Source organism: Dipodomys merriami, unplaced genomic scaffold, assembly GCF_024711535.1.
Source record: "Dipodomys merriami isolate MVZ:Mamm:240054 unplaced genomic scaffold, mDipMer1.0.p SCAF_69, whole genome shotgun sequence".
Classification (NCBI taxonomy): Eukaryota; Metazoa; Chordata; class Mammalia; order Rodentia; family Heteromyidae; genus Dipodomys; species Dipodomys merriami.
In genome coordinates, this window is record NW_027206279.1 from 4,651,838 (window position 1) to 4,664,945 (window position 13,108).

General features: G+C 39.7%; 1 protein-coding gene across 3 annotated transcripts in view; it reads left to right on the forward strand.

Annotated features, from left to right (window-relative positions):
* Positions 1-13,108, forward strand: part of Knl1 (kinetochore scaffold 1) — a 59,402-nt gene that overhangs the window by 17,104 nt on the left and 29,190 nt on the right. For 2 of the 3 annotated variants that reach the window (XM_070005804.1, XM_070005805.1), the window contains exons 9-13: positions 1,162-1,217; positions 3,781-8,013; positions 9,100-9,238; positions 9,582-9,649; positions 10,776-10,874. In XM_070005804.1, coding sequence (XP_069861905.1) covers positions 1,162-1,217; positions 3,781-8,013; positions 9,100-9,238; positions 9,582-9,649; positions 10,776-10,874 — 4,595 coding nt within the window. The remainder of the gene's footprint in view (positions 1-1,161; positions 1,218-3,780; positions 8,014-9,099; positions 9,239-9,581; positions 9,650-10,775; positions 10,875-13,108) is intronic. The other variant, XM_070005806.1, reaches the window with a different exon arrangement.

Consider the following 13,108-nt stretch of genomic DNA (forward strand, 5'->3'; position numbering starts at 1 on the left):
CTAGGGTTACAGGCATGAGCCACCAGCGCCTGGCTAAGAGCTTCTTTCTTTATACATGTTTTTTGTTTAAAATTTCATGGATATACTGTTTTCTCTATAACATACTGTCCTTTTTGTTTTTTTTCTATCATATACTCTTACTTTTTCAGTTATTTATTCAACTTAGGAATTAAGAATCATTTTGAAAGCCAGGTGATAGTGGCTCACACCTGTAATCCTAGCTACTCAGGAGGCTGAGATCTGAGGGACGTAGTTCGAAGACAGCCTTGGCAAAAAAAGTCTATGAAACTCTCTCTCTCTTTTTTTTTTTTTTTTTTGGTTGGTCATGGGGCCTGAACTCTGGGCATGGACACTGTCCCTCAGCTCTTCAGCTTAAGGCTAGTACTCTTACCACTTGAGCCACAGCGCCACTTCTGGCTTTTTCTGCTTATGTGGTGCTGAGGAAGCAAACCCAGGGCCTCATACACGCAAAGCAAGCACTCTACCACTGAGCCACCTTTCTAGCCCTTCTGTGAGACTCTTATCTCTAATAAACTACTCAGAAAAAGCAGGAAGTGGTGCTATGGCTTAAGTAGTAGATCGCTAGCCTTGAGCAAAAGAAGATTAGGGACTGTGTCTTGGCCCTTAGTTCAAGATCCAGGCAAAAAAAAAAAACTATTTTGAACTTTTCCTTCATTCCCATACCCGTTCACCCTTATTTTCTCTCTGTTGTAGTCTAAATATCTTGTAAATCTGTTACTTGATCTCTTATTACTTCTACTACTTTAAGCTTAAGTCCTCACTATTTTAACTTAGGGTTTTTTAAATATACATATTATATTTAATTTTTATCCTTCTAGTTCATTTAATGGACTAACTTCCTTCCTTCCTTCCTTCCTTCCTTTTTTTTTTTTTTTTGGTTGGTACTGGGGCTTGATCTCTGGGCCTGGGTACTATCCCTGAGCTCTTCAGCTCAAGGCTAGCCCTCTACCATTCTGAGCCACAACGCCACTTTGGTTTTCTGGTGGTTAATTGGAGATAAGAGTCTCACAGATTTTTTTGCCTGGGCTGGCTTTGAATGACAATCCTCAGATCTCAGCCTCTGAGGAGCTGGGATCATTGGTGTGAGCGACAAGTGCACGGCCATTTAATGTATTTTCTTACTACATTCTTTTTTCTCAGTAGGTATGAACACATTGCTTTGTGCTCCCATTCAGACTCAAATGCAACAAAGAGAGGTATGATTTCATGCGAGTATCTTTATATTTTTATTTTTCTCCATAGTCAAAAAATACAGACAAGTTCATGATCCTAGCTTGATTTAGGGACATGGACCAAAATTAAATGGTGTAGAGTAGGGAAACTTCCTACCTAAGCATAAGGCACTGCCAATGTAAATATAGGGAGGTATGTTACATTAGAACTCACGAATGTTAATGACCATGATTGAGAATCATTTCAGAATTTCATTATAGATTTGTGAGCTAGGATTGTAGCTCTTGCCTAGCATGCATAAAGACCTGAATTAGATCTCAAACACTGTCAAAAAAAAAAAAAAAAAAAAAAAAAAGCTCCATAAAACAAAACAAAACCCTGGCTGGAAAGAGACTTAGTGGTAGAGTGCTTGTCTAGCATGCATGAAGGCTTGGGTTCGATTCCTCAGTACCAAATAAACAGAAAAGGCTAGAAGTGCCACTGTGGCTCAAATGGTAGAGTGCTAGCCTGGAGCAAAAGAAGCTCAGGGACAGTTCCTGAGTTCAAGCCCCATGACTGGCAAAAGCAAAACAAAACAAACAAAACCCAAACCCAACAACAACAAAAAAACATACACAGTCCGGTATTGGTGGTTCACGCCTATAATCCTAGCTACTCAAGAGGCTGAGATCTGGTTCAAAACCAGCCTGGGCAGGAAAGTCCATGAAACTCATATCCACTTAGCCATTGGAAAACCAGAAGTGGAGCTATGGCTTAACGTGATAGAGTGCTAGCTCTGAGTGAAAAATCTCAGGGATACTGCCCAGACCCTGAGTTTAAGCCCCATGACAGACAAAAAAAACAACCCCCCCCAAAAGAAAAACATATACAAACATCTTATTTTGAATAGGAATTAGACCATTTCTTTAAATACAACTACTGTGGTACAGATAGCACAGAGTCTATTATTAATTAACCATCAAGCTGGGCGCTGGTGGCTCAGGCCTGTAATCCCAGCTACTCAGGAGGCTGAGATCTGAAGATCATGGTTCAAAGCCAGCCTGGGAAGGAAAGTCCGTGAAACTCATCTCCTGTAAACCACTAGAAAACTGGAAGTGGCGCTGTGGCTCAAGTAGTAGAGTGCTAGCCTTGAGCTGAAGAGCTGAGGGACAGTGCCCAGGCCCAGAATTCAAGCCTCACGACCGACTAAATAAATAAATAAATAAATAAGCCATGAGGAACCAATGCCTTTCCAAGATATTTATTTAGGATGAGAAGGACCTATCCAATATAGAATTTTCATTATGGTTACATTGTATATCTGATTTTTTTTTTCCAGGTCTGGAGTAGTTAGGATTATAGATATGATCCACCAATTCCTAGTGTTAAGATACTAAAAAGTAAATTATTTAGACTTTAGATTTTATTTTTTCTATTTTTTGATACTGGAGGTTGGGCTTAGGGCCTTGTACTTGCTAGGCAGATACTACCTGAGCCACTCTGCCAGGCTTTTTGCATTTATTATCTTTCTGTGTATCTATGTTAGCTTATTGTTTGATTATTTTTGAGATAGGATTTCACTTTATTCATGAAATGGTAATCCCTCTATACAATACTTAATAACAATTTATATTAAAACAACAAAAAATCATTTTTGTTAACTCAGTCAATTGGAAAATACGATTTTACAAAAAATTACATAGAAGATACTTGTACTTCATATTTTAACTTTTTGCTATTGATCAAAGGAAAAAAATGTTCTTGCCAGGTCCTGGTGGCTCATGCCTGTAATCCTAAGCTACTAAGAAAAAGGTAGAGATATAAGGATCGCAGTTAAAAGCCAGCCTAGGCAGGAAAGTTCATGGGACTGGTATCTCCAATTCACCACCAGAACTGGAAGTAGAGCTGTGGCTCAAAGTGGTAGAGTATTAGCCTTGAACAAAGGGACAGTGCCAAGGCCCTGAGTTCAAGCCCTATGGCCAATGTCAACAACAAAAAGAAAGACATATCTTGGTTTATTACCAATTAAAATTTTTTTGTTATTATGAGGGAAATGTGTAGAGAGTTTACAGTTATATAATACTATATAATATATATATGTATTTTTTTATTTATTTTTGATTGTCCTGAGGCTTGAACTCAGTACTGGACACTGTCCCTGAGCCTCTTGGTGCTCAAGGCTAGTGCTCTACCACTTGAGCCACAGTGCCACTTCTGGCTTTTTCTGAGTAATTTATTGGAGATAAGAGTCTCACAGACTTCCCTGCCCAGGCAGGCTTAAAACCATGATCCTCAGATTTTAGCCTCTTGAGTAGCTTGGATTATAGTCTTGAACCACCAGGGCCCAGTGTCAAATTTTTGATTAAAGAAACAATAGTTATCTCTGAGATGTGGTAATAACTATTTTCTCTTCTTTGGAAAATTTTATTTTTTTTCCATACAAGAATTTACATTAGGGAAGTGGTGCTATGGCTCATGTGGTAGAGCATTAGCCTTGAGCTGAAGAGCTGAGGGACAGCGCCCAGGCCCAGAGTTCAAGCCCCACGACCGACCAAAAAAAAAAAAAATTACATTCAGTGTGATCTCTTATGTTTCCTTTCATTATAGTTTTCAATTATAGAGCCCAACCATGACAACAAACATGGAAATGACCAGACAATCATCTTTTCCAATGAAAATCAGATGGATTTGACAGCAAGTCACACTGTGATGATAACCAAAGGCCTTTTAGATTGTACCAAAAGTCAAAATTCTACCAAGATAGATACTGCATCCTTCCTGGCTAACATAAAGTGTCACAATGAGAATTTGAGAATGAAAAAAGAATTAAAAATTCCCATGGATCAACACCCCACTCCCGAAAAAAAAATAAATTGCAGTGATTTGATACAAAGATTGAAAATGCGAAAATCCAGTGCTTATCTTACGGGCCCTGATAAAGAAAACTTTGAAATACCTATTTATTCCAAACAATCAAGTAGTGCCTCTTCTACACATCAAATGCAAGCATCTCTCCATGTAAATGAGAATAGTAGTAATATTACTAGAATCTTCAGAGAACAAGACGATGGGATGAATTTCACCCAATGCCTTACAACCGATATTCATATTCCCCCATCTGGTGAGGACAACTTAGTGGAATTCAAGGGTGATATTACAACTTATGACAATGACTGTATGGACTTGACAGTTAACCATACCCTGCAGGTTTTATCTTTAGCAAATAATTTATCCAAGACAGAAAATCAAACTTATAAGATCTCCAAGGATGTTGAAGCAGTTGGTGGAACTGAAGCTCCAGAAAAGACAACAGTCTCTAAGAGTAAACAAAATGCTGCTTTACAAGATCCTTTCTTAAACCCTGAACATAAAACACATTGTAGTCACATTATAGAGTCAGAGACTCCCACAGTCACAGGGACTTCTAATCAAGATGCCAGAGCAACAGCTGGTATCTCAGAATCTGTGTGTTTTAGTCCAGCTGCTCACGGCTATAAGACCTTATTTTATTCTAGTTGTGATGATGCCATGGACCTGACCAAGTGCCTCTCAAGTATGAGAGAGGAGAAAAGTTTGCTGAAGCCTGATGGTAATTTTTCTAAAGGACATTCCAATCCTGATTCCAGCCCTGTTCTTACTGAGAAAACGTTTTATTCAGGAGAGGATAGTATGGACATTACCAAGAGTCACACAGTTGCAATAGATAACCAGCTTTTTAAGCAAGATCAGACAGATGTGCCAATTGTATCTGCACCACTATCTGAAGAAGCAATGATTCTCCAAAATCATATAACTGTGGCAGAAGGTGGGGAAAGGAATGTAAATTGTCATTCACTTCCTCAAGTGTCCAGGGCAAGATTACAGCAGAGCCTGACAAATTCTCTATCTCTTCACTCGACTGACAAAAAGACTCAGCTCTTAGAAGATGAAGATATGGATTTGACTCAAAGTCACACAAGTAACTTAAGTCAGGCTCCTCTTGCACCTTACATTCTAGCATCAGAGAATATCCCTAAATCTTATTCTTGTAGCAAAAGTCCTCCAGATAAATGGGGGAAAATGTTAAAAAATCATATCAAACCATCCCAACAACCAAAACTGATACCTGAAAATATTTTAACTGATACTCAGGGGAAAGAAAAACATCAGATTTGGAAGGTTTCACCTTATCTTGATAATGATTTTCTCATGTCAGCTAATAATGTAGCCTACTCTGATATAGGTCTTGATAAACAAGTAGCACTAAGAAATAATGGAAATACAGTTTCAAGGGAGCCATCTTTATTTTCTACCAGAAAGTCATTCTTGTCATCTGATTGTCCATCAGGACAATCTGCCTTGAAAAATAATACTCATGTGAATAGTCATATAGCAAAGTCTGTACCAGGCCAGGGTTCTAAAGTACCTGAGTCACTGAGGAGAGATTTAGATGACCCCGCACAGGTCTCTTCTCATGACCAGGTGATTATTTGTTCAGAGGAGGAGCAAACTATGGATCTAACCAAGAGCCATGCTGTTGTCATTAAATTTGGTCCTTCTGAAGTACAAGACCTTAATAAGAATAATTTAGAACAGAGCACCATCCAAGTCAAAACAGTAAACAGACCAATAGCTGTAAAAGGAGAAAACTGTGGTAAAAGTCCTATGGAAAAAACTGGGGAATTTGTACCTAATAATGTCTTTGGTGTATTAGAGGACAAAAGCATACAGAAGCCTGAATTTCTGATGGAAAAGCAAAAAGCCAAAGTTTGTGGAAGGAAAAGTGTTAGTGGACTAAAAATTGATAAGACTGTTATATTTTCAGATGGTGATGAAAATGATATGGAGATCACCAAGAGTTGTACAGTAGATATAAACCATAGGTCTTTATTAGACAAAGGTGATGCCAATCGGATGCCTGTGGAAGGAACTTCTAAAACTATTTTGTATGCTTGTGAGCAGGGTGAAATGGAAATCACTACAAGTCACACTGTTGCCTTAGAATGTGAAAGGGTCTCATCAAATGAAAGAATTATTAGACCTGTGGAAAAGACTACAATGTTTGTAGATAATCACGATGAGCTAGAAATGACAAAGTCCCACACTGTTTTCATTAACTACCATGCAGAGAAAACTTTACCTCCAGACAGACCTAAGTTTGAACTACCCAAAAGGAAAAGTCTGAGAATTGCAGAAGTGACATCTCTTGCTGAAGAGAATGCTTTATGTTCAGAAAATGGTGACAGCAACCATCCAGCATCAAAAGGTAGGCAGGAAACTGTCCCAGAGGAGTGCTCTAGTTACCATCCTAGAGGGGAATGTGAGACATTAATAGCTGATGATAACATGCAAGTGTCTAAATTAACCAGTTGGAAAAATGTGAAAGATGTACAAAAGCCTGGATTTCCAAATGAACTTCTGTCAGGCAAAACTCAGAGAAGAAAAAGCCTGAGGTTACAAAATGACAAGACCATTGCCTTTTCAGAGAACGATAAAAATGATATGGATATCACCCGGAGTTCTAGGGTAGAAATAAATGAGAAAGGTACCTTGGAAGATAGAGAGGACTCTAACTGGATGCCTTTGACAGGAGCTTCTAAAACTGTTTTATATGCATGTGGGCAAGATGACATGGAGATAACTAGAAGTCACACCACTGCCTCTGAATGCCAAAATCTCCCACCTGAAGAAGTAACTGCTAAGCCAGTGGTCAAAACAATAATGTTTGTAGATAATCACAATGATCTGAAAGTTACCAAGTCCCATGCTGTTTTCATTGACTGTCAAGCCACGGAAAAAAGGTTTCCAGAATACCCTACATTTGGAATAGCAAGAGAAGGAAACAGTACTGAGGATAATGGCTGCATTCAAGAAATCACTAAAAAACAAGCACTGTCTGTAGGAAGTGAAACTGTTTTTCACCCTGCACAAAAGCATCAGATGACAACCCTTATTCCTCCTAATACATTGTGTAGGGATCAAAGTAAAATGGAATTGATCAAGTTCCATAGAACTGATACAAATGAGGTGGTCATGGGGAAAGTTGCAGACCAGGCCTACATAGTGAAAGGAACCCAAGCTGAAAGCTGCCATATAGATAGTACAGATAGAAAAAATGTGGATTTTACAAGCAGTCATGGAGCAGTTATTTGTGGATCCAGTGATAATTGGAAACAAAGTCTGAAAAATTTGCATGGGAAAACGGAAGGAGTTTCAGATTTCCAAACTGTTCAATTGCCACCTACTCCAGAACAAGTACTTGAATTAGGAAATACAGGGTTCAATAATAAGAGTGTACTGCAAACTAAGGAAATAAATAACATTGTCTCCAATGATGCTAATGATAATAAAGATGAAGAAAACAAGAACTCTCATAGTGGATCTGAAAGTATGTCTATACCATTAAATACAGCTGGTAAAGATAAAATGAGGAGATATTCTTTGGGAATCTTTTTGCCCAGATTGCCAAACAAGAGAAATTGTAGTGTCACGGGTATTGATGAGACTGAGCAGATTCCAGCAGATTCAACTGATTTAAATCATTTAGAAATTCTTCCAGTCTCTAACAAGGATTTAGGCACAGGATCTGTTGTACCTAAAATGAATTTAAGTCCATCTCAGTATATAAATGAGGAAAATCTCCCTGGTGAGATTAATTCCTCAGGCTCTATTAGCACAGAAATTGAAGAAAATATTTTGATTGAAACTGACCAAAAAGCAACTTTACCATCTGACAACAAAATGGAGGAAACCTGTATTAGCCACAAGAGAACATGGGTACAAGAAGGAGATGCTGTTTCAACTGAGAAAAAAATCAGAAAACATGACTTTCAGCTTGGTGATACTATTCAGGGCCATGAGGTAAGCTACTACTTAATTACTTTTTTCTTTTTTTGTGGAGACTGGGGTTTGATTGGCTCATGCTCTACTGACTGAGCCATACTTCCAACCCCAAATTGCACTGTCTCGAGGAGGAATGTTTTTCAGGGTTGGTTTGTTTGTTTGTTTGTTTTCGCCAGTCTTGGGGCTTGAACCCTGGGCCTGGGCACTGTCCTTGAGCTTCTTTTGCTTAAGGCTAGCACTCTACTCCTTGGGAGCCACAGTGCTACTTCTGGCTTTTTCTGTGTATGTGGTGGTGAGGACTCAAACCCAGGCCTTCATTCATGCGAGGCAAGCCCTCTAGCACTAAGCCACATTTCCAGCCCTGTTTTTGTTTGATTTTTTTTTTTTCTTGTGGCAATACTGGGGCTTGTACTCTTTTCTTTATGTTTGACCCTCTAGCACTTGAACCATGGCTCCATTACCAGCTTTTTATTGGTTAATTGGAGATGGGGGGAGGGGTCTCATTTCTACCCAGGCTTGTCTCTGAATTTTTTTTTTCTTTTTTTTGGTCGGTCGTAGGGCTTGAATTCTGGGCCTGGACATTGTCCCTTAGCTCTTAAGCTCAAGTCTAGCGCTCTACCACTTGAGCTACAGTGCCACTTCCCATTTTCTGGTAGTTTATTGGAGATAAGAGTTTCATGGACTTGCCTGCCTGGGCTGGCTTTGAACCACGATCTTCAGATCTCAGCCACCTGAGTAGCTAGGATTACAGTCATGAGCCACTGGTACCTAGCTTATGACATTTATTCACTGGCAAATTGGAGCATAATTTTGCTTCTCCTCTGACTTGTGATACTGTTCATAGTGACAGCAATGTTCTTTCCTGTTGGCAGCTGAGACATTAGACCCAGAGCGAGACAACCCCCCCAGGTACCTCAAGTGAATGAGAGAATAGAGAGGGCACTCTTGGGCTACATCCTGTCCTGGACCCTCTGCAATATCAACATAGATAAATTGTATGTTTGAAGTAGTGGGTTTTTTTTTTTGAGTGTTAACATTAGCCATCACGAATACATAGTATCATAACTTGATTCTAACAATGTTTCTTTATCAATAATTTCACAGATTTTTGACCCCGATACTGAAGAGGACATAGATAAACATGTTAACAGTGTATTGGCAAAAAGCCCAAGCAGGACCCCATCTAGCTGCAGCAGCTCTCTGGATTCAGTCAAGGCTGATGGGACCTCTCTGGACTTCAGCAGTAAGATTTTTACGAAGTCTAAATAATAGCAGTTATCTGAATCCTTGACTAATAATAAATGTAGTTCAGTTTAGGAAATATCCAAGTGTTTTATCAGCCTAACCCATAGTCATTTTAATGAATTGAGAAGTATTTTACTATAGAAAAATAGAATGTTTTGCTTCAGAAACTTGTAATCAGTGGAAAAACACTGAACGATGTACTAAAACTGTAGTAAATTTACTTTGCTAAATGGGTGTCTTCCTGAAACATCATAAACAACACACAAATCTGATAGACAAGTTAAATCAAGCGAACAATTGGGTTTTGACCTGATTTTCACATGAATTTGCTTTACTTTTAGCAAACCGCAATAGTCAAATGGAATCACAATTTCTCAGTGACACTATTTGTGAGGAGAACTTGAGGGAGGTACGTTAAAAGTATTCATCACTTTTAATACTTTTAATACTTTTTCTTGGTTGTTATTTATTGGTGGCAAAGTGTTAAGGAAAACGATGGGCTCCAGCTGGATGGCTCAAAGAGCAAGGTTAAAGAAGAGGGAACCACCTGGTCCCCATTTAATTTAAAAAGTATATATAAAGTATTTTATATGCAGAAGAATAATTTTCTTTATTAAGGATTCAGCATAGCAGTTTTTTTCCCCCCTGGTCCTGGAGCTTGAACTCTGTACCTGGGCACTGTCAGGGGCTCCTTTTTCGCAAGGCTAGCACTTTACCGCTTGAGCCCCAGCACCACTTCTGTTTTTTTCTGCAATTAATTGGAGATAAGAGTCTCTTGGACTTTCCTGCACAGGCTGGCTTTGGGCTGTGAGCTTCAGATCTCAACCTCCTGAGCAACTAGGATTACAGGTGTGAGCCACTGCCACCTGGCATAGCAATTATTCTATGAAGTAGTATCTGTCTGTTTTCTGTGGCTATACCTGAATATCATAAAGAATGGATATTTATTTAGCTTATGGTTCTGGAGGCTAGGAAGAGCATAGCACTGGAGTAAGCTCAGTATCAATTGAGAGCTTTCTTGCTGGTGAGGACCCATGGCTTCACACAGCAAGACAGAGCAGCCTTGCTAACCTCCATCTCTTATGCAACCACTAATGCAGTCATGTGGACCCCAGCTTCATGACCTCTTCTAATCCTAGTTATCACCCAAAAGGCTCTTCCTCTAAATGACTTCCAAGATTAAGATTCAACATGAGTCTTGGATGAAACAAATAGCCATACCATAGCAAGTAGAAATGAATATTAAAAGACATAGGTTTTAAGTTTTGTAAACTTTATTATTGAAAAACCGTAAAAACTAATCTTAGAGGTTGTCATGGTGTCACATAGAGTTCAGGGCCAGTCTGGGCTCCATAAGGAGGGCCCTATCTCAACTAAGATAATATTAATAATCTTGGATAAAATCTGCTCATGTGTGGTTTACTAAGTCTTGAATATTTGCATAAATATGCACAAGTTTTAGAAACATGAGGGTTATACTCAAAGTGCACTTACCCTGAATGAATCAATAAATGCCTTTTGTTTTCTTTTCTTAGAAACTCAAAGATGGGAGCATTACAATAAGAGAGTTCTTCATACTTCTTCAGGTCCACATTGTGATACAGAAGCCCCGGCAGAGCAATCTCCCAGCCAAAGTAAAAGCAACTTCTTGGCAAAATAGTTATCCTACTTAAAATGTATTATACTTTGCTAAACTACATGAAAACAAGTATTTACTGAAAAGTAAAACAAGAGAAAAGTAAAAACAAAAGAATCAGCTAGGCACTGGTGGCTCATGCCTGTAATTCTAGGTATTTGTGAGGCTGAGATCTGAGGATTGCAGTTCCAAGCCAGTCCAGGCAGCTGTGTGAGACTCCAATTAAACCAAAAGCTGGAAGTAGAGATGGGGTTCAGGTGGTAAAGTGCTAGCCTTGAGCAAAATAGCTCATGCACAGCACCCAGGGCTAAGTTCAAGCCACAGGAAATGCATTAAAAAAAAAAGGTAAAAGAAAAAAAGTTAAAGAAGTCATTTTCCCTTTAGAACATTTTTCTTTCTTTCTTTTTTTCTTTTTTCTTTTTTTTTTTTTTTGTCAGTCATGGGCCTGAACTCTGGGCCTGGGCACTATCCCTCAGCTCTTCAGATCAAGGCTAGCGCTCTACCACTTGAGCCACAGCGCCACTTCTGGGTTTTTCTGCTTATGTGGTGCTGAGGAATTGAACCCAGGGCCTCATGCATGCAAGGCAAGCACTCTACCACTGAGCCACCTTCCCAGCCCCAACATTTTTCTATACTAGGTAAATTTATGCTTAGCATTACGAAAAAACAGATTTTTGAAATCAGGGATTTTTTTTTTTTTCTTTTTTCACTCCTAAGGCTTGAACTCAGGGCCTGGGCACTGTCCCTGAGCTTCTTTTGCTCAAGGCTATCACTTGAGTTACAGCGCCTCTTCTGGGCCTTTTCTGTTGATATAGAACTGAGGAACCCAGGGCTTCATGCCTGCTAGGCAAGCATTCTACCACTAAGCCACATTCCCAACTTGAAATTTAAGATTTTGGTAAGGCAAAATTTTAGCATTTCTTGTTCCTTGCCATCTTTTTGATATTTATTTTCTGATTAAAAAAATAACATATGCTTTTCCTGCATTACAAAAATCCAAAAGTAAGTTGGGCCTTGGTGGCTCATGCCTGTAATCCTAGCTACTCAGGAGGCTGAGATCTGAGAATCATGGTTCAAAACCAGACCAGGCAGGAAAGTCTGTGAGAATCTATTTTATTTTATATTTTGCCAGTCCTGGGCTTGAACTCAGGGCCTAGGTGCTGTCCCTGAGCTTCTTTAGCTCAAGGCTAGCACTCTACCACTTGAGCCACAGCAATACTTCCAACTTTTTCTCTTTATGTGGTACTGAGAAATCAAACCCAGGGCTTCATGCATACTAGGCAAGCATTCTACCACTAAGCCACATTTCCAGCCCTGTGAGACTCTAATTAACCACCAGAAAACTGGAAGTGGCTCAGAGTGGTAGAGCACTAGCTTTGAGCAAAAGAGCTAGGGACAGTGCTTAGGCCCCTAGTTCAAGCCCCACAACAGACAAAAAAAAGTAGTAGATGTATTCTATTGTTTTCTTCCTTTCTTTCCTTCTCCTTTTCCCTTCCTCTTCCCCTTTCCCTCCCTTCTTCTCTTCTTTCCCATCTTCTTTCTTTATGCCAGTCCTGGGGTGTGAACTCAGGGCCTCACACGCTCACTTGAGTCACACCTCTATTTATGTTTTTTTTGCTGGTTAAGATAAGAAACTCAGGGCTGGGAAGGTGGCTCAGTGGTAGAGTGCTTGCCTCATATGCATGAGGCCCTGAGTTCAATTCCTCAGCACCACATAAGCAGAAAAAGCTGGAAGTGGTGCTGTGGCTCAAGTGGTAGAGTGCTAGCCTTAAGCTGAAGAGCTTAGGGACAGCACCCAGGCCCAGAGTTCAGGCCCCACGACCAACAACAACAACAAAAAGATAAGAAACTCACAGACTTTTCTGCCCAGGTTGGCTTTGAGCCAAGATCCATAGATCTCAGCCTCCTGATTAGGATTATAAGAATAAGCCACCAAAGCCAGCTTTAAGCCATTTTCTTTTTTTTTTTTGGGGTCCGGTCATGGGTCCTGAACTCTGGGCCTGGGCGCTGTCCCTCAGCTCTTCAGCTCAAGGCTAGCGCTCTACCACTTGAGCCACCTTTCCAGCCCCCTTTAAGCCATTTTCTACTTCAGTGTAAGCAGGGAGCTTTAGGTCCCCTAAAATCTATAGAGGAATGGACTTTGAAGTCAGACATAAAGTTCTGACTTGTACTTAGCAGTGTGAATTTAATAATTTTTTTTTTTTTTTTGTCGGTCGTGAGGCTTGAACTCTG